Raw genomic sequence first — 22962 nt, forward strand, 5'->3', positions numbered from 1 at the left:
TTAATTAGTCTATATGATATATAAATAGTAATCAACTGTTCTTGTAGCCCTCAAGATTTGGCAAATCACTCCAGGTTGTACATAAAACCACAGGAAACAACATGTAGTGTAACCAAAGGATTACAAGTAAGGTTTTTAAAACTTTTTATTAGTTTAAGACATATTCCAAACGTCGTTCCGGCTTACGACGATTTTCGGGTTACGACGCGTCTCAAGAACGGAACCCCCGTCGTAACCCGGGGACTGCCTGTATATATTATATATATACATATTAGCTAATGTACTCAGATGAAAAGGAGCATGCCATCCATGATGACAACCCCCACAGGATGGATTATGCAATCTCTTTCATAAGAAGTAATCACTTAGGATATTGCAATTGTATTCATCTCGCATAGAACAGTTATAGGAAAGATATTTTATTGTTAAAGTTTGACGAATGGTTCAGAAGGATAAAATACATACAATAAGAAATGGAGTTTGTAATAATAGTATATTTACATGATATGACATAAGATACATGATATGAAATACAACTGTTTCCAGTTTTGAAGTGCCTTGTGATACACTTCATGTTCGTTCTGCCATTAGGTGTGCAAATAAATAGATTATTGGGATTGCCAACTCTCAAACACCCTATATAGCATATTCGACCATGTGAAAACACTGGCTCATTCAGGTTTAGGCCTACAACATCCAATGACTGACCTTGAGCCTTGTTATTGCTCATTGCAAAGCTCAGCTTTAAGGGAAATTGAAGGCACTTGAACTCAAAAGGTGCGTCAGATGGGATAACAGGAATTCGGGGTATGAACACATCCTCCCTACTTGCTTTGCCAGTTAATATTGTAGCTTCCAAGATTCTTGGCATCATCTTTTTATGACAAGAGGAGTTCCATTGCAAAGCTTTGGTGGCTCCAAGTTTCTCAAAAGCATTACTGGTCTGCCAATCTTGAGTTTTAAGTGGTGAGGTGGAAGTCCAGAAGACAGAAAGTGTTAAACTATTCAAGAACTCCTCAAGACAGTTCACAACTTCATCTGAATCGAGAACAATGTCAATGGCCTTGTAACTGCACTCCTCACCAGGTAGCTGCTTCAGCAGTTGCAGATTTGCGTTGTCAACAGCGTTGTTCTTCAGCACCCAGATGGCATGCATTCTCAGCCAATTACGATTTTTAAATTTGTTGCCCAAATCAGGAGACACCCTAGACGTGAGCTCTTGAATAACATTTATTGAATTACCAAATGGCACAGTGACCAGACCATCCTGTCCACCAACCAGTGCCATTGCCAACATCCAATAACTTATTAGAAAAGACTCCTGCTCCCTCATCGCCACTTAGTTGGACTCCCATGTTGGTTTGGAGTCTTAACATCTACCTGAAATATCCTGCAAGCAGGACCCTGTCAAGAGCATAGAATGCCCCCTTGTGGTTCATGATTACTTCATCCTAAATGAGCAACTTGCAATCGCCAAGTATTTTGCCTTGCCCTTTAAAAGAAGCGCTGGCTGATGTTGCAGGTTGCCATTTATTTCTTCGACAGGTTCAAAGGGAGTTTGAATGAAGAATGTGTAGTTCTTCTACTAGTTAATAGAGTTGCAGCTATTCTGCTTGAAGCAACTGCTAGTGCAATGTATTTCACTTGTTGTATTTTAGCCAAAATATGACTGATGACAAAAGTCTTGCCTGTCCCACTGGGTGCATCTACGAAGTACAGTCATCCTGTTGACATCTCAATGCTTGAGACTATTGCATTATAAGCATGCCTTTGGTTCTCTACCAGTTGGTGAATTAAGACTGTACTAAGATAAATCTGCTTGTATTTATAACAGCGCTAAAATTACATGGAACATATGTATTTTTCTAATTAGTGTAGAACCTTGGATACTTGTCAGCGTCAAATAATCGAGGGGGGATAAGTGGAAAAGTTATCAAATAAGTATGTGATTTATTGCAACAGCCTATGAATAATTATGAGCAACTTTGCTAAAAAAAATTATGGGAATTCTAACTTTGGTTGTATTATCTTTTTCTACAGCCTATAATAATTGTGTAATGGGCGAGAATATCACTATATTAAAAAATAAGTAATTGTAAAAATAAACTTCCAAAATTGTTAAGTGGTGTCACTTCCCTCTACGATAAATAGGAATGTCATAATTACAAAGAGAAATGTGCTATAAGTGGCTTTACATACACACAGCAAGGTGGCGTTTATATATAATATAATATATATATATTATATATATATATATAATATATATATATAGATATATATATATATTATATATATATATATATAATATATGTATAGTTGCTTGCGTTGAAAAAAAATTTCATTTTGTTTCTGCTTGTGAAAAATACTAGTTGGTGCTGGGGGGGGGCGACATGAGGCTTGAGATGTGGGGGAAGGAGACATACAGAATAAGCCAAAATCTAATAACTGGAGAAGGATGTTTATTTTGTACTGAGGAATGTAGATTTATATATATATATATATATATAATATATATATATATATATATATATATATATATATATATATATATATATATGTACAGTGGTACCTCGAGATATGAAAGGCTCAACTTACGAAAAACTCAAGATATGAAAGCCAATACGAAAAATTTAACGGCTCTACATACGAAAAGTTTTCAAGATACAAAAGGGTTTCTGTAAAGTCCGAGATTCGCCCGAACCACCGATAACAATTTTGAAACTCACACGCCGCCAACTTAGTAGACTCGCCACCATCCTCCACTGCTCTCCCACTGGTTCCTGATGCTAGTCGCGCCATGAGATCCTTCTCTCCTATTGGCTAGCATCCCTCCCATCCATCATGCATCTATGTACGTGGTGGCGTGCCTTGGCCACTCGGTACCAGCATCGTTATCGTACGCACGAAGTATTCGTTCGATCTAACGATTTCGTTTAGTAACATAAATTCGTTAGTGTTTTCGTTGCAGTATACGTACTTTATCATGTTGACCGAAAAAACTTGATTCTACTTATATGTAAATTACGTACAAGATAACGTAGTCATGGGTTCCCAAGAAAGTGAAATTCACGGAAAGAAGCAAATGCTCTCTTTGGAGACAAAGATGGAGATTATCAAAGAAGTATGAAGCTGGTATGAGATTGAGTGTGATCGCCAAGGAATACAGCTGAAATCCGTCGACAATAGGCACCATCCTTGAACAGAAGGATGTCATCAAAGCAGCTACACCTTCCAAGGGCATCACTATTTTGTCCAGCAAGAGGACCCATGTGCACGACGAGATGGAACGGCTGCTTCTTTGTCTGGATAAAAGACAAAGAAATCGCTGGCGATACGATAACGGAGACGGTAATCTCCCACAAGGTCAACGCTATTTTCGGCGATTTGATTGCGCAGGCGGAAGACGACGGAGGGGAAGGACATCAACGCAAACCCAAGGATTCAAGGCTTTCGCATGGCTGGTTTGAGAAATTTCGTAAACGGACTGGCATCCATTCGGTGGTGCAGCATGGGGAGGCTGCCAGCTCGGAAACGAAAGTGGCCGAAGCATTTAAAAAGACGTTCGATGAGATGATGACCAAGGAAGGCTACAGTTCTCAGCCCCCCAAGTCTTCAACTGTGATGAGACTGGCCTTTTTTGGAAAAAAATGCCTCGTCGGACGTACATCACGGAGGAAGAGAAGAAGCTACCCGGGCATAAGCCTAGTGAAAGACAGGCTTACGCTTGCACTTTGTTCAAACGCCAGTGGGGATTGCAAGTGAAAACCCCTACTGGTGTATCATTCCGAGACTCCTCGAGCCTTCAAGGCCAACAAAGTGTTGAAGGAGAAGAAGCTTCCAGTGATGTGGAGGGCTAATGCAAAAGCCTGGGTAACGAGGCTTTTGTTCACCGAGTGGGTAAATCTGTGTTTCGGCCCGACAGTGAAGAAATTTTTGGAAGAAGAGCGATCCCCTGAAATGTCTGCTGGTGTTGGACAATGCCCCTACCCCACCCTCCTGGCCTCGAGGAAGATATCCTAGAGGAGTATTCCATTCGTTAAGATTCTTTTTCTTCCGCCCAACACCACCCTCTCCTCCAGCCCATGGACCAGCAAGTGATATCGAACTTTAAGAAGCTGTACACGAAATATCTTTTCAAGAGATGTTTCGACATTACCGATACCACAAACCTCACCTTGCGTGAATTTTGGAAGGAGCATTTCGACATGATCATTGTGCATCCGACTCATCAACCAAGCTTGGCAGGAGGTTTCGAGGCGAACCTTGAATTCCTCGTGGAGGAAACTCTGGCCTGATGCCGTATCCGCCTGAGACTTCGAGGAATTCGACGTGGTCGAAGCGTGGTGCTGCAGATTCAGAAAACAGTGACGATCCCGAAACTGTTTCCCAAACCATATCTTGACGAGATCGTTGCACTCGGCAAGTCCATGGGGCTGGTCGTCGATGAGGACGACATCAACGACCTTCTCGAGGAGCACCAAGAGGAGCTTACAACGGATGACCTGAAGGAGTTGGAGGCCATGCAATATAACATCGTTCAAGAGGAGTTCTCTAGCAGCGGCGAGGAAGAGGAGGAGGACCCTATGGCAATGGCAGAAATTAAGGATGTTCTAGCCGCTTTTCATAAAGTGCAATCGTTTATAGAAAAAAAGACACCCGAAAAGGCTCACAAAGGTCTTATGCTTGCGGGGGGGGGAGTCTTCGATGACGTTTGCCTGAGGTCGTTTCAGGAACATTGTGAAAAAGTAGGCAGAAGCAATCTTCCTTGGATCGTTATTTTTTAAAGAGGCCTTTAGCATTAGCAGGAGTAAGCAAAAAGGAAGAACCAATTGATAAAAAACAGAAAGTTGTAATCAAAAAAAAGAAGAACCAAGTGATAAAAAATACCAAATTTGTAACTAATTTGTATTTTTCATAACTAACAAACCTGAGGTCTTAACATTAGGATATATAAACAAACAAGGAGGCCTAGTTTCTCGGCAGTTACATGTGATGACAGTTCAACTTCATCAGTGGGCTGTAGAGAACCTGGAAGACATCAGGGGCCAGGTATATTCCGGGAAAAAGGAAAAAGAAACATAGTGGCCGACAAGTTGAGCCGCAGGGATCAGATTCTGGGAACGGAGTGGTCCCTGCACCAACAGGTAGTGGACAGGATGCTCATGTTGTGGGAAGGACCGATCATAGACCTATTCGCAACCAGGTACACAACAAAAAGTTGGAAGTGTACTGTTCGGTAGTCCCAGACGCAGAGGCAGTAGCAGAAGATGCGCTACAACACCCTTGGGACAATCTGGACGTGTACGCATTTCCTCCATTTTGTCTAATCCGTCAGGTTCTGAAACAGGGTAATGCGGTCTCAGAACCTCAAGATGACCCTGGTAGCACCGTTATGGCTGAAGTCAGAGTGGTTTCCAGACCTACTGGAACTCCTAATAGATGTGCCGAGAGAGTTACCCCCATGGAGCAACCTACTGTGTCAGCCGCACATGGAGAGGTACCACCAGTCGGTGAAGTCCCTATCGCTTCACGGGTGGAGACTGTCAAGTATCTCCTCCGAGCGAGAGGGTTTACGCAGAAAGCAGCAACTCAGATGGCAGGAAATATCAGAAAATCATCTGCGACAGTATACCAAGGAAAGTGGTCAGCATACTGTGATTGGTGTCGTAGAGGGAACTTGTCTCCACTCGGTACCACTATTCAGCAGTTAGCAGACTTTTTGATATATCTCAGAACAGAAAAGCATATGTCTGTATCTGCAGTGAAGGGGTACAGGGTGGCTCTAGCCTCAGTCTTACGAATGAAAGGAGTGGACATTTCGTCTTCATGGGAGTTGGCCATGCTGATGAGGAGCTTTGAACAGTCATGTCCAACAAAGGAGCTAAAAGCCCCAGATTGGGATCTGACCATGGTACTGTGAAGTCTGACAAAACCCCCCTACGAACCACTAAGGCAGTCCACGGATAGGAGCCTGACCCTGAAGGACAGTCTTCTTATTGGCCCGTGGGCTTCAACCAAAAGGGTGGCGGGAGGGGGCTACATGGCCTGAATCATTCTCATAAAGCACTCGAAGAGGGTTGGAGGTCAATGGTATTTTAGTTTGTCCCAGAATTCGTGGCCAAGACCCAAAACCCAACAATAGTAGACAGCAGATTCGACTCCTTTACCATACCTTCCATGGCAGACTTTGTAGACAATGACAAAGATGAGATGCTTCTGTGCCCCGTCAGGGCACTAAGGGAGTACTTAAGAAGAACAAGGCACCTTAGGCCGGGGTGCCAGAGGTTGTTTGTAAGTACAGGACGGAACAAGAAGGAAGTGTCCAGAATACATATCGTTTTGGCTAAGGGAGACGATCAGAGATGCTTATATGGCAGAAGGCAGAGGGTCAGATAGCCAGGTAGGAGCGAGAGCTCATGACATCAGGGGCTTGAGTGCTTCTCTGGCATTTAAGAAGAACATGTCTGTGGATAGAATTCTGAAAGCTGGTGTGTGGAAACGCCAAACAACTTTCACCTCTTTTTTATTTGAAAGACGTTGCCCATTGATCCTTGGACACTTTCCTTGGGTCCAGTGGTGGCGGCCCAACAAGTGATATAGCTCATAGTGCCCCCTGGCGGGTCAGTTGCGTCTAGTCTAAGATGAAGGTATGAAAGTAGAATAAATGGGATGACTGGTCTTTTTTCTTTACTACTTTCTTTCTACTCCTTTAACTACGGGCAATATGAAGGAGAGTACCGTCATGTGCTGGAACGGACTAGATGCAGGTGAGGTGGTCAGCCATACTGTGAAGCTATCTTAGGTTATGATATACTTTTCAGTAGCAACACACCCCTCTAGATAATAGGGGGAAGAGAGGGTGAAGGTGGATCCAGTTGCAGGGACAAGAGTAAACCATGGAATGGTATCAACACCCAGTGAGGGAAACCAATAGATTCGCTTATATCTTTGGTTCTAGGTTCATTGTCCATTCTCTTAGAATTTCCCTATATATTCGGAAATGGATAAGGTGGCAAACTCCCAGTCAGTTGTAGAGACTTACCTCCCTCCAATAAGTAAGTCTATCCTAATGTCAAGACCGAAGGTTTGTTCCGTATATGAACAAATACCAAATTTGTAACTAATTTGTATTTTTCATAACTAACAAACCTGAGGTCTTAACAGGTAAAGGCCCACCTCGAACCACCCCTCTAGCAGTCTAAACTGGGTTAGAAATATAACTGGTGGGTCACAGGTAGCCGTGGGCATTCTGGGTAGTATACATGCCCCGTAACCTGGTATAGATGCCAATAGTCCCTGGATCTCACAAGTGTAATTTTAATTCTACCGGTTTCCAGCTTGGCGTTAAACACTGCTTTTAACTCCAGCACGTTTATATGGAGTTCTCTGTCCTTGCAACTCCATTTTGCTGACACCATCAACTCCTCCATATGGGCTCCCCAGCCTTCTAGTGACGCATCCAAGAACAGCAAGAGGTCTGGAGAGGATTGTTGAAGGGGGACACCCACTGTCAGATTGTCGTCGTTCACCCACCACAGCAAGTCTTTCCTCACTTCTGCTGACAAGGGAATTTGCTCGTACGGGTGATCTACTATTGGTGACCAAAACTCCTTCATCCTCCATTGTAGGGACCGAAGGTGTAGCCATCCTTGTGGTACTAGCTTCTCCAGGGAGGTTAGGATTCCCAGCACCACCTGCCACTGTCTTGCTGGCTGTGTTTGTTTTCCCAGAAAGGCATTCACCACTTGTTTGCATTTCTCTATTCTTTGGTCTGTCGGGAATACTTTGGCTTCTGTTGTGTCTATAACCATTCCCAGATACTCCAAACGTTGACTTGGATCCAACTGCGACTTCTCCTGATTTATCACAATACCTAGGCTGTGACAAAGCTGCAGGAGGGTCGCCCTGTCCCTGAGTAATTTCTTCCTGGACTTTGCTATCACCAGCCAATCATCCAGATACCTTATTAGCCTGATCCCCTGAGCATGCGCCCACGTCGACACGAGAGTGAACACTCTTGTAAAAACTTGAGGAGACGTTGTCAATCCGAAGCACAGGACCTTGAATTCAAAAGCTTTCCCTGCAAAAGAACTGAAGGGAAAATTTCCTTGAAGACTGATGACTGGTATCTGAAAGTATGCGTCCTTTAGGTCGACTGTCAGTATAAAGTCCCCGATCCTGACTGCTTGTAGAACCGTTTTTGGAGTTTCCATCTTGAAACTGGTTTTCCTTATAAACAGATTCAGAGTTGACAGGTCTATTACTGTCCTCCACTCCCCGTTGGCTTTGGGTACCAGGAAAATCCTGCTGTAGAAGCCTTTTGACGGACTGCATACTTGTTCCACAGCTCCTTTTTCCATCATCTTCTTCACTTCGTCCTGCAGAATAATGGCCTTCTGAGATTCGTGGGCATAAGCGACGTGGGGTAATGGCTGATCTGTCAGGGGCGGGGTTACCTCGAACGGGATCAAATACCCAATCCTGAGAACATCCACCACCCACTGCTCTGCCCCTAGTTCCTGCCACACCTTCCAGTGATTTGCATCCTCGGAAGTAACAAGAAAAGTAGTGGATGAATCATTGTTCATTAGATTACTACAGTCAGGTTCCAAGTCGATTGCGTACCTGACAAACGTAAGTGCCAATGTTTGGGCAAATATCCTGCTAATGAGGAGAGATGCAGCGTTGGCTAGACTACAAGGAAAGTGGTCAGCATACTGTGATTGGTGTCGTAAAGGGAACTTGTCTCCACTCGGTACCACTATTCAGCAGTTAGCAGACTTTCTGATATATCTCAGAACAGAAAAGCATATGTCTGTATCTGCAGTGAAGGGGTACAGGGCGGCTCTAGCCTCAGTCTTACGAATGAAAGGAGTGGACATTTCGTCTGTAAAAAAAAAAAAAAAAAAAAAAAAAAAAAATAAAAAAAAAAAAAAAAAAAAAAAAAAACTACGTAAAGTAAAAAAAAAAAAGTTTAAAAATTAAATTTTTTTTTTTTTTTAATTTTATTTTAGCCTTTTGTAAAGTTAAGTGTTACAGTTTTGTTAATGTGTTTCGTAAATTTTAGTTTAGTTTTCCTTACATTTTTTATGTGTTTCGTAAAGTTAAGTGTACGTACGTATATGCCGTTTGTCCTCCTCTTCCTCTGCCGCCACTTTCGGAGATAGCCTCACTCGAAAGGTAAGCTTCCACATTTTACGTACAGTATTTCTTGTATACCATGTACACTAATACACTTTATTTATAGGTTAATTTGCATTACATTATCAAGTTATGTATTGAATGGTCCAATTTGTTGTAGTATTTCATTGTTTATAGGTCGATTTAGCTTTATTATGAAATTTACTGGGGTGTTTTTGGAGGGCTTGGAACGGACTAGACATTTTACATGTAAAATATGGTCCAAGATACGAAAACCTCATGATACGAAGGGCGCCTCGGAACGGATTAATTTCGTATCTCGAGGTACTACTGTACAGTGCATTACATGAAGAATGAGGCATTAAAAAAAGCAAGCTGAAGTATTCAATTACAAGATACTAAAAAGCCGAGATACAAGATTTCATTTACTTGGGGATCTCCCACCTCTGACCACTTGTTAGCAACCTCCACTTGAATGCACATCTTTCCTCTTATCAAAGCAGTAAGTAAGACATCAACAAAAGTAATAGCCTTGTAATTTGTATAACTAAAAAATGTGTTGTATGTACTACTATGTACTTTGCAGCTGTACAACTATTAAACTTATTTAACCAATGCAAGTAATATATTACACACCTACAAATCAACCACCTACCCTTAAATGTTGCAGCCATGTTTACATCTGATGGTGTAACCATTCCAACTCCATAGCTAAGGACATACAACTGGCAGTCTGGACTGTGATAAGTGTCAATTACATCTAAAATGGCTTCAACTGATCCATCCACATCTCCTTTTAATACAATTGATACTCTGGGACCAGTATCTTCCTCTCTGGATTCCTTTTCTCTGGGCCCTCTTCTTTTTCCATATCTCAAAAGGAAAGTATGGCAAACATAAGAGTAAGGAAACATTTTCATTGATTCATATCTATTATTTAATTACTCAGTTGAAGAGCATAATAGCACTCAGATTTAAAAAAAAATATATTATCATGGTCACAAATATGAACCTCCAATTTTCATTTGCCCCTTAATTCTTGGTCAAGTGAGATAGAGTGCTGAATAACTGCTTGAACAAGGAAAGAAATGATTTACAATGCCTGGAAGCCCAAACCCAACCTTCCAAATATTCCTAACTGTCTGTGGACCAGAAATATTTATCAATCAAAGGGAATTGAAAAAGGCACCTCTAAAAAAATTAATATGTTTTTGCATAACAAAAAACACACCTTATATTGCCTCTATTTTTCACTCATACAAACTAGCAACAGTGCAAAGTAATACACCAACTCTTGAAAGTGCAATCTATTATATATCTCCTGGCTGCAGACAGTTATCAAATATGTCATTAGTACCTGTAACTCTTCTTTGCCCTTTGCTTTGTACATGAGTTATTTATAGTATTGTCATGGTTGTAAGGCACCAACTACCCAGTGAAATACAATTAAAGATAGAGACTATGATGCTCTTGGGACAGGCCAGACAGTCAACTCCTCTGCCAGGGTATAATCATCTTTCTTTTCCCACACACATACATATTAAACAGGCAGGTATATTCTCTGTGTATTTTCTTAGACACTTGACATTATTTAACACACCTAAAAATTTTGCTCATGTCTGTTGAGTTATAAAATTCAAAGTGAGTCAGACACATCAGTAATAATTTTGATATAGTACATAAATGGAGGGTTGAGAGATTTAATAAGGGCATGTGGTACATGTAAAAATTATGACTGATCCCATTTAAAGTTCTACAAATGAAATTAACCCCAGTACCAAAAGTACTACAGTTGGGGTGCAAAGAATCCCAAGAGAAAATAGCAATGAACCAAGCTCTATGCAAATACCCGTAAATTTTGGAACAATGGTAGGAAAGAGTATGGAGGTATAACAGAGCTAATACACAGAAAATTAAATTCCAGTGAAATGATCGTTGACATGACAAAATGGTATTGCCTTTTAATACTAGGACACATGCCTCTGTAAAAACAAGTACAAAAAAAATTAAGTATGGTATAAATGGAATGCATTACAACGCAGAGTAAAATTCAGCAATTATCACGAGTCGTGTCACTTCACAACTACCACCAACTGGACTTAGGCTTTACAAAATAATGAAACATTGTTTTTGAAAAACACAGGTTTGGCCTCAAGGAGTCCTCAAAGAGTTACTTTCTCATGGTGCCCCTAGGCCTCCAAAAGACAGACCAACCAATTACAAAGAATTCTCTTATATTTGGTCTCGGCCAGAATAATCCTTGATAAAGGACTCAGGACAAGAGGACTCTATCTCCTGTCCTACAACAATTACCTAGGCTCTAATGTCATACTTGCACAGATGTGACAAGTTGGCGCCCTCTTCATTACACACCAGGTCTGTGCAAGATAAATGTTCAAATCTGTCCCATGCCTTCTCATCAGGGAAAGTAGGTAGGCGGATACCAAAAATAGGTTTTCCTAGGTAAAAACCTGTTTTTTGATAGTGCAGCCACTGTTTGTCCTCATAGGAGCTTACAAAAGAAATTGACCAGTGATGAAATGGCTTAGTTCCTAATAAATAAATCCCAACAACCCGGATTAATTTTTGGTCCAAGGTATAGTCACAAGCTATTAACCATTTTCTTACGTCTGGATACCCATAGGGTTTGGCAACAAAGAACAAGGAACAACACAATAACCAATATGTATTATTCTTGCGGTTCGAAGGTGGCTTACATAATTATGTTGGATCTGGCTGCAGGATTATTGCACCTTTTCAAGCAATATGTATATCAGCATGACCATCACTCTCATGACAATAGTGTTCTAGGAATTTTTTATTCAAGGAAAAGTCACAAGTTATCAACATTTCTTCATCGCATATACCCATTCTGGTCTGGCAATAAAGAACAGGAGACACATGAGCCTACTAAATGTATTACCCATTGTGGTTCTAAAGTAACTTGCCTAATTATGTCGGGTCTGGTTGCAGGATTACTGCATATTCACTAGTTCAGTAATACTGTGTATAATAACCCACTCTGTACACTCAAAGACTTCTTCAAAGAAAACATTTCCGAAGAAAGTCTATGATATATTCACCTTTTGGATGACAGTCGATTTAGGAAAGGAGTAAGGGTATGCCCTTTTAATGATGGCCACTAAAATAATTCTCAGCCCATGTAGAGAGAGTGGTTTCTTTGTGCAGATTACCCAATAGGCTAACTAGGCCATGGCCTCAAACTAGCCCTAATATTAATTTGACGTAGGAAAAACCTATTTTTGGTAGTTGCTATTGAGTCCTCAAAGGATTTACCCTTCATGGTGTGTGCCATCGCCCCATGGTGATCAGACTAATATCAAAGAAATATCTTTTAGCCTGGTCTTGTAGCTGGGTATTATGCCATAATGATAAACACTATGACAAGTGATAGAGTATAATGGAGTCAAGACAAGAAGGCATTTTATCTTGTCTTCAGCAAAGCTGGATCCAGTTTCCTACATCAAAACCTGTAGAAGTGACTACATATATTGCGCATGTGCATCGGCATTCTTGTTTTATGCTCGGGCTATCCAAAAGAACAAGATCCATTACTCTGTTGGTCAACGTAGGATGTACCATTACCCAAGTCCCATAGTTTTTTGTCAGAGAAGTGGGAGGGTTTTGAGGACTCAACAGCGACTACCAAAAATACGTTTTTCCTACGTCAAAACCTGTTTTTTGATAGTGTAGTCATTGTTTCGTCCTCAAAGGAGCATTACAAAGAAATTGACAAGTGACAAAAAACTTAAAAGCTCACAAATTTTCATCCAAAATATCTCAAAATTTTAAGATTAAATCATTTCAGGTCCAATGTCAATCCACTAGTTTTATAAAAAAAGATGAAAACAAATAGGATATACTTTTAGCCTAAAGTTCTATGGTGACTTACCTAAGTATGCTGGGTATGGTTCCGACCTTTATGCACCTTCCCCAGTGACAGTCAACATACCCACTGGTTAGGGAGACCCCTGGTTTACTGTTGTGGTGCCTATGGGGTCAGGACTAACCATACCACCTACTGATACACAGTGCATTCAAATTTGTTCCAGCTCATGGCAGTAGTGTTTTAAGAATACTAACTCGGATGACCACCTAGTACAGGTGGTCCCCGGCTTACGACGGTTCCGGCTTACGACGTTCCGAGGTTACGACGCTTTTTCTTAAATATTCAATGGAAAATCCGTCCTGGGTTACGACGCTTGTTCCGAGGTTACGACGCTGACGCTTCCGACGCTCCGAGTTAACGACGCTTTTAAAAAACGCATGCTATGATAAAAATCCTTTATAGTTTAGCACAGTATATATAATAAAAATATGTTTTTGGTACATTAGAACAAAAATTTTGAGGTTATGATGATTTTCGACACTTTTTTTTTTTTTTTTTTTTTTTTTTTTTTTTTTTTTTTTTTTTTTTTTTTTTTCTTTTTTTTTTTTTTTTTTTTTTTTTTGTATTTTTTTAAATTTTTTTTAGTGATGCCGCATATGCGGAACTAGTTTGCGGGCGAATGAATACACTAGCTTGGGATGCGCAGTTTAAAACAGTCCAAAAGCGCAAATAATGAAAAAATCATTGCTTGTTTCCAGTACATAATTAAAAAAACTAAGTTTCTAGTTACATTACAACGCAAATTCCAAAGTTACGACGTTTTGTTATGCTTTTTAACGATACCTCATACGCCAGAACTAGTTTTGAGCGGAGGCGCATAAATTAATTAACAACTATGAAACTGTATGGTAAATTGACCGAACAACGACCTCGAACGGTCGAGGACGCTAAGCGTAACAATACCAAACAACGCCAATTCAATCGCGTGCCTGCCTGAAGTTCAGTCGGTTGTGTGCTAATCGTTGCTGATTTTCCTTGCCATTTTCGCGAATTTACAATGGCTCCTAAACGCTAAAGTACTTCCTCCGATGATAGTTCATCCAAGAAGAGGAAGGTCATCACGATGGAGGTAAAATATGACGTGGTGAAGCGTTCGGAGAAGGAAGAAACTAACACCGAAATAGGCTGTTCTTTAGGCTTGAGCAGGACCACGGTGGTAACCATTGTGAAGGACAAGGAACGTATTCTGAAGCACGTTAAGGATGCTGCACCGATGAAGTCAATGGTGATAAACGAGAAGCAACGTAGCCAGAGCATTGTTGAAATGGAGAAATTGCTCATGATCTGGCTGGAGGACCAGAACCAGCGACGTGTTCCCGTGAGCTTAAGTGTGATCCAGGAGAAGGCTAGAGCGCTGCATGAGGCAGTAGTGAAAAAGTTTGGCGAAGGCAGTGCTGGTGGTGAATTTTCCGCGGGTAGAGGTTGGTTTAACCGTTTTAAGGCTCGTGCAAATTTGCATAATGTGAAGCTGCAAGGTGAAGCTGCTAGTGCTGATAGCGAAGCAGCAGGTAGTTTTCCTGGTAGTTTGGCCGAGATAATTAAGGATGGTGGCTACACGGCTGACCAAGTCTTTAATGTGGATGAGACTGGATTATTTTGGAAAAGAATGCCAAATCGAACGTACCTTTCCAAGGAGGAGAAGTCAGCACCTGGCCATAAAGCTGGAAAAGGAGCGACTGACTTTGCTGTGTTTGGGGCCAATGCAAGTGGCGATTTTGAAACTGAAGCCCTTGCTGGTGTATTTGGCCGAGAATCCCAGGGCATTCAAGGGCATTTTCCAAGAGTCAACTCCCGTGATTTGGAAATCAAATAAGAAGGCTTGGGTTACCTTGATGGTCTTCGAAGATTGGTTCAATGACCATTTCGTGCCAGCAGTGGAATGGTATTTGACTTCGAAGGGTCTGCCTTTTAAGGCCCTCTTAGTCCTGGACAATGCCCCTGGTCACCCTTCAAATTTGAGCAACATGCACCCTAATGTGAAGGTGGTGTACCTCCCACCCAATACCACATCGCTGATACAGCCAATGGACCAGGGAGTAATAGCTAATTTCAAGGATTTACTACCTTAGAAGGACCATACGTTTTGCTTTGAGGGCCATAGAAGCTAACAAGGAGTTGACACTGAAGCAATTCTGGAAGGGCTACAACATTGCTGATGCAGTGAAAAATATTGCAAGTGCTTGGGACGAGGTGAAGACGACCACTTTAAATGGGGCCTGGAAGAAACTGTGTCCACAGTTTGTGCACAGTTTTGAAGGCTTTGACCAGGCAGAAGACGTCGAGACTGTGACGAGGAAGATCGTAGGGCTAAGCAAGAGGCTGAAACTAGATCTTGAACCTGATGATGTAACAGAGCTGCTGGCATCCCATGGAGAGGAATTGTCTGCAGAGGACTTGCTTGAACTTGAACAGCAAATGATTGAGGAAGAGGAGGCGGCACCAGAGCCAAAAGCCAGGTCATTAACTGTGAAAGGTTTGTCAGAGGGTTTTACTCATCTGGAGAGAGCCTTGGCTTCTTTTGAGGCAGAAGACCCTAACGTTGCCAGGTTTGACAAAATAAAACGTGGAATGTTAGACTTAGTAACTTTCTACAAGGAGACCCTGAAGGAGAAGCAGACGAAGAGAATTGTGCAGTCCAGGCTTGACACTTTCTTTCACAAGTCTACAGTACCACCACCTCCCACTCCTAGTCCTGGTAAGGAATTCTGAACTGTTTTACTAATTTATGTGTTTACATAGTGTACATATAAAAGTGTAAATTTTTTAATGTAACAACTAAATGTAAGAGTTATTTGTAACTTCATTAATTTTCATCATTTGTAATTTTATTGCAGAAGTGGTGACAGTTTCCAGATCCCCCTGTACTACCTGTGACAGTTCCAGATCTCCCTGTACTACCTGTGACAGTTCCAGATCTCCCTGTACTACCTGTGACAGTTCCAGACCCCCCTGTACCTGGACCCTCTGTAGCAGCCTGTCCACCTGTACGTGTACAATCTGGTAAGCAATTTCATGTTGGAAATTGTTTACACCCTACATACATACGTACACTAACTTACATAGTGGTACAATGTGTTTGATGTTGCATAACCTTATTATTTTTTTTTTTCATTTCAGACCCCTTTGATAGTGCACAGCGACCCAGATGACCCTGAGCTTTATCCTTTCCATGGTTCTGATGCCTCGCCCTATTCCTCAGGTAAGGAATCCTTAACAAATTTGTATAAAATGTTTTATAAATTGCTAATAGAAATTTTATTAAAAGTGTACATATGCTACAGTTACATCCACCTTATATTTATGTACCCTATCATTCTTTCCAGATCTAGATGTTCCCTCATCAGAGCCCAAATCAGTTGATACGAGTAGTATCACCTCTCCAGAGCCCAAATCAGTTGATACGAGTAGTATCACCTCTCCAACTCCTTCAGGTAAAAGAATTCTTTATTTTTTATATTGTACATATTACACACTACATATGTCAAACAGTAATAACATGTGCAGTAGTTACAGTAGTAACTCTATCATTTTATATATTTTTTATCATTCCAAACTCCCAAGCACCTGCCCATCCCACTCCATAGCCCAGCCACCCACTCATCTTATCATATGCCCATCCCAGTAAGCAAGCCAACCACTAGAATTTGGTAAGGACATTTTTTTTATTAATGTTTTATTATTACATATGTAATAACTATGTTATGTATGTAACATACATACTATAATCATATGTACATTATCATTCCAGACTGGCATGCACCTGTGACTTACATAAACCAGACCTCTACATAGCCTACATGTCTTCATTTTGCTGAAGGTAAGGAATTCTCAGTTGTGTTTAATGTTTGCATACGTACAATAAATTTTGTATACCTCAAGTGGTTACATACTGTCCTTTAATATTAATTCTTCATTCCAGACTGCCCATCATCCTAGCCTGTTATCTGTGATAAAGCACACTGAAGTTAGGTTTGGAATGCATCCTTATCATGAATGCTCTACACCTCCACCTCCATCTCCCACAACCTAGGTAACAGCTTTGAGACTCACTAAAAGTTGGTAAGTTATGTAAGGAATTTCTAAATTAAGTTTTATACTACATGTTATATGTGATATTAAACCACTGTATGGTGCATATTACTGTATGTAACTTACTCTGCATAGAGGACTTACTGACAAAATTATTTTTTGTACATTCCAGAGTCCCCTTGAATGTGTAGGCTATGGGGCCACATAAGACTTTGTGCATCCAGGGTTACATAGCACGACAACTTTAAACTAAAAGTAAGGAATTAATTAACATACATTAACTCTTTTAGTACTCTTGATATATCTACAGTAATTAACATATTGCATTCACGACTTTCTGTAGTGTATATTTTGTACACTAATTTTGTTACTTTTTCCTTCCGAACCAACATTTTCACACAACTCCAGGTTGTTACTAACAAATTACAAGTGTCATCAAGGGATAACTACAAGTAGAAGCACCATTTTTGGATGGAAAAAAACCCTTCAGGAAAGTATACGTATCAAATGTAACATGTAGTGTAACAAAGTATGAACAGTAAGGTTTTTACATACAGTATTACATACGTACATAACTTTTTTTTACAGGAATTTCCAACCAAGTTTGATTATGTACATACATGTTATAAACCACTGTACATATGGTTACTGTATGTAACTTACTAAACATACACACATGACTTAACTTTGATACTTTTTTGGTACATTCCAGAAAACCAGGACCCCCTCCATGATGCAGGCTATGGGGCCACATAAAACTTTGTCCAGGGTTACTACTACATAACATAGCATGACAACAGTAAACTACTACAGTACTAAAGGTAAGGAATTATACATAGTAGTAATTACATACATTAAGTAAAGTATACATAAAAAAAAGTGACCAAAGATCTCTCACATGGGATAAGTGATCAAGGTCCCTCATGGAATTACGTACACTCCCTGCTGAACAGGGGGTGTAGACCAATCATTTACAACATGCATACCAGTTGATATTAAACCACTGTATGGTGCATATTACTGTATTGTTAACTTACTAATGCATAGAGTAACTTACTGACAAAATTATTTTTTGTACATTCCAGAACCCCCTGAATGATGTAGGCTATGGGGCCACATAAGACTTTGTGCATCCAGGGTTACATAGCACGACAACTTTAAACTAAAAGTAAGGAATTAATTAACATACATTAACTAAGTTTTATACATGTTATATATGTGATATTAAACCACTGTATGGTGCATATTACTGTATGTAACTTACTATGCATAGAGTACTTACTGACATAATTATTTTTTGTACATTCCAGAACCCCCTGAATGATGTAGGCTATGGGGCCACACAAGACTTTGTCCATCCAGGGTTACATAGCACGACAACTTTAAACTAAAAGTAAGGAATTAATTCACATACATTAACTTTTTTACTCTTGATATAACTCAAAGTAAGGAATTATAAACTAAAAGTAAGGAATTAATTAACATACATTAACTCTTTTACTCTTGATATCTATAATTTACATATTGCATTCAGGACTTTGTGTAGTATTTTGTACTAATTGTGTTATACTTTTACCTTCCAGAGCTACCAGACTGGGATTTTAGTGTACTCCAGGATGTACTACCAAAGGATTAGTACAGTGTAATAGTGTATAGTGTATAATCTAACCTAAGGATTAAGTGTATTAGTGTACGTATATTAAAGTCAACTAAGGACTTGGTAATACTTCAAGATTGTGCTTTATAGTGTCACAAGAGAATAATAAATAATATATACCTTCAAGAACCATCCTTTGGCATTGAAATAACCACACTACACATCATGCAATACTTGCATGTCACACAGGTAAGGTCTCTTTAACTTGTTATTAGTTTAAGGCATATTTCCAAGTGTCGTTCCGGCTTACGACGATTTTCGGCTTACGACGCGCCTCGAGAACAGAACCCCCGTCGTAACCCGGGGACTGCCTGTACATTAGAGACCTCTTCGAATGATATATTTCTGAAGGCCAAAGATGTACTTACTTTCCAAATATCATGTGATCTAGGAAAGGAATGTGGGTTACCCTTTTTAATGATGGACGCTAAAATTATTCTTATTCCTTGTAGAGAGAGTGGTTTGTTTGTGTTAGGACATAGGAAAATTGGACCAACTGAAACATTTGCCATGACCTCTGGGTAATCCTTAAGTGCTTGAACTGGGCATAATGTTTTCTCTGCTAAACTGAGTTTTCTTATAAGAATAGATTACCTCTTCAATGGATTCTCATTCTTGGCCAGGAATGATGGCCCAGGGGATAACAATATCTGGTCATCGGCAGTTTGTGCGATATACCGTCCCCATCTAAGAGAGCCCAATTCACTAATATGTCCTCTGATGCTAATGCTACCAGGAAGATTGCTTTTTGAAGCATGCACGTGGTGGTTACATCAGGTACTTTGAATTAAGGAGTACATAAAAGTTTGAGTACCTTATTCAGGGACCAAGTAATTGGAAGTCTTTCGGGAGCAGGTCTCTGTAAAGAAAAGGACTGCAGAAGGGAAGTGACAACTTCTATGTTGGAATCAATCCCAAATCCATAAAGCAAGGGTTCTGTTAATGCAGCCTTGTATGCTATAATTGTTGTAACTGCAAGATGTTTGTTTCCAAAGAGGTGTATAAGAAAATTCATTAGAGTTTTTATAGAAATCTTGATTGGGCTCTCATTCGGGATATAATCTAACCATATTCTCCATACGGACTGGTATTGCCAGATAGATGATGTTCGTAGTTTTTGCGCTAGGTACCTAGCAATATTGGGTAAGAAGTTTTCACAGTAGATTATATTTAAAAAATCCACATGTGAAGGTCTCAGCTTAGAAAGGAGGATACGTAAACGACTTTCCCTCTTACTTTCTGGTATAGTACAGCAGATGGTAATGGAATTGACTTCTCCATCCACTGTTGAAGTAGTATGAACCAATGCCTGTTTGGCCAATTTGGGACTATTAGGTAAGCTGTTCCTTTGAAGGTTAGGAGCTTGTTCAAAACCTTTGAAATCTGGGACAATGGAGGAAAAAGATATATCGTCTTCCAGTTGTTCCAGTCCTGTAGGAAGGCATCTCTCACTATTGCTTGATTGTCCACATTCGGGGATACATACACTGGGAGTTTGTGATTCTCGTATGTGGCAAACAGGTCCACTTTCCGTTGTGGAAGTAGGTTGTATATTATTTGAAAGGAGTGATTGTCCAATGACCACTCTGTTGAGGCTGTCGTATTCCTTGACAAAGAGTCTGCTATTACATTGAGAGACCCTGTAAGGTGAATTGCAGACAAATGCCACTTCTTTTCCTGTGCTATCCTAAGAATGGCTAACATTAACATATTGAGAGGAGGTGAGTGTGATCCCAATATTTTGATGCAAGACATTGCAGTTGTATTGTATTGCAGTGTCTATTCCGGAGGTTTGAGTTTCTTTAGAAACAAAAAGATAGCCATCAGCTCTAGGAAATTGATATGACAATTCCTTAGAGTAGCTGACCACCTCTCCGCTACCTGACGATCCTCCCAATGTCCTCCCCAACCTGTCAATGAGGCATCTGTGTGTATTGTTACTTTTACAGATGGAGGCGGCTAGAGCTAACCAGAACCTTTGTGTCCGTTGGGGACTTCCCTTCAAAAGGAAGTTCGAGACCCCCGGACCACAATCCAAAGGTAGGAAGAGGCCTAGGAAGTATCAGCCTTTCCAGACCTCTCAGTCGCAGACAGTAGTGCAGGCAGTTCCTGTCTCCCAGATCAACAAGACTGACATCTAAGGCACAGCCACAACAACAGTTTGTTCTGCTGCAAAGTCAACCGACTCAACAGCCTTCGAGTTCAGCCGCCCTTGTAACTTCCCCAGCTTTCAACACCTCCTTTGAATCACAAGGGGCGTTTCGAGGCTTTAATAGCCACGCAAGGGGTAGCAAAGCCAGAGGTGCCTTCCGGCAGAGAGCAGGCTCTAGAGGCAGAGGCTTCAGAGTAGGTAGAGGAAGTAAGACCTCAACCAGTCAATGAGGCTCTGCAGGTGGGCGGGAGACTGTACCTCTCCCGGGACCATTGGACCTTCAGTACGTGGGCCCACAGTATTGTATCGAAAGGTCTGGGGTGGAAATGGAAGAAAGGGCCTCCTCCACCAGTCAGTTTTCACCAGATTCCAACGACAGACCTTCAAGACTATGCCAAAGACCTTCAAAAGAAGGCAATAAAAGAAAGTCAAGTCACCTGAAATTTCAAGGACGTCTGTTCAGTGTACCGAAGAAGGACTCGAACAAACGAAGAGTGATTCTGGACCTGTCCCATCTCAACTCGTACATTCAATGCGACAAGTTCCGTATGCTGACTGTCTCACAGGTGCGGACCTTACTTTCCTGTGGGGTCGTCACCACCTCTATCAATCTTACAGATGCTTACTATCATTTACCGATAGCAAGAAACTTCTCTCCATACCTAGGCTTCAAACTATGAAAACAAGCTTACTCGTTCAGAGTCATGCCATTCGGGCTCAACATAGCGCCCAGAATATTCACCAAACTAGGAGAGACAGTAGTTCAAGAACTAAGAGCTTAGGGGGTAATGTTAGTAGCTTACCTAGATGACTGGCTCATTTGGGCAACCAACGACGAGGAATGTCGCAAGGCAACAGCCAAAGTAATAAAATTCCTAGAATACCTGGGTTTCTGGATAAACAAGGAAAAGTCCCGTCTCATTCCGGCGTCTCGCTTTCAATGGTTGGGAATTCAATGGGACCTAACCACACACAAACTATCTCTTCCGCCATTGAAGTGCAGAGAGATAGCGAAAGCTACGAGACAATTCCTCAAGAACAAACAGGCTTCTCGTCGTACCCAAGAGAGAATTTTAGGTTCTCTTCAGTTTGCCTCAATAACAGATGTTCTGTTGAAAGCCAGACTGAAGGATATCAATCGGGTTTGGCGGAAAAGAGCCAACAACAATTTCAGAGACAAAATCTCCTTGATTCCGCCTATATTAAAGAAAAGACTCCGTCCATGGACAGAAGTCCAGAGTCTCTCCAAGTCAGTACCACTACAATTTTCCCCGCCGTCTCTGATAGTCCACACGGACGCCTCTCTGACCAGTTGGGGGGGCTACTTGGAGTACAAGAAGGTTCAAGGAACGTGGTCGAATACATTCCGCCAGTTCCACATCAACGTCCTAGAGGCAATGGCCATTTTTCTGACCCTGAAACGACTAGCTCCAGTCAGGAACATTCATATAAGACTAGTCTCGGACAGCGCAGTGATAGTTCATTGCATAAACAGAGGGGGCTCCAAGTCGAGCAAAATAAATCATGTAATGATTGCGATATTTTCGTTGGCAATGAAAAATCATTGGCACCTGTCAGCTACTCACCTGGCAGGAGTACGGAATGTCATTGCAGACTCACTATCCAGAACAACTCCGCTGGAGTTGGAGTGGTCCTTGGACACAAAATCATTCCATTGGATTTGCCAACAAATCCCGGGCCTTCAGGTAGACCTGTTCGCCTCGGAGTCCAATCACAAACTTCCGTGTCATGTGGCTCCCAATCTGGATCCTCTAGCTCACGCCACAGATGCGATGTCCATAGACTGGAACAATTGGCAGAAGATTTACCTATTTCTGCCAATAAACCTCTTGATGAAAGTTCTACACAAACTCAGATCTTTCAGAGGACAGGTAGCATTGGTAGCAACCAACTGGCCGAAGAGCAATTGGTTTCCTCTTCTACTAGAGTTGAAACTCCGTCCCAGACGGATTTCCAACCCAAAACTGACTCAAATAGTACAAACTCGGACTGTGTCAGCTTCCTCAAGAATTCTGAATGCCCTAACTTTATGGACTTCATGAAGTTTGCGGC

General features: G+C 41.1%; 1 protein-coding gene across 1 annotated transcript in view; it reads right to left on the reverse strand.

Moving 5' to 3' along the window:
• The window catches only part of LOC135218795 (translation initiation factor IF-2, mitochondrial-like), a 290814-nt gene that overhangs the window by 66719 nt on the left and 201133 nt on the right, over nucleotides 1–22962 (reverse strand). The window contains exons 11-12 of the mRNA XM_064255245.1: nucleotides 9797–10014; nucleotides 709–1218 (exon numbers count right to left, since the gene is read on the reverse strand). Coding sequence (XP_064111315.1) covers nucleotides 709–1218; nucleotides 9797–10014 — 728 coding nt within the window. The remainder of the gene's footprint in view (nucleotides 1–708; nucleotides 1219–9796; nucleotides 10015–22962) is intronic.

Source organism: Macrobrachium nipponense, chromosome 1 (assembly GCF_015104395.2).
Source record: "Macrobrachium nipponense isolate FS-2020 chromosome 1, ASM1510439v2, whole genome shotgun sequence".
In the NCBI taxonomy this organism is placed as follows: domain Eukaryota; kingdom Metazoa; phylum Arthropoda; class Malacostraca; order Decapoda; family Palaemonidae; genus Macrobrachium; species Macrobrachium nipponense.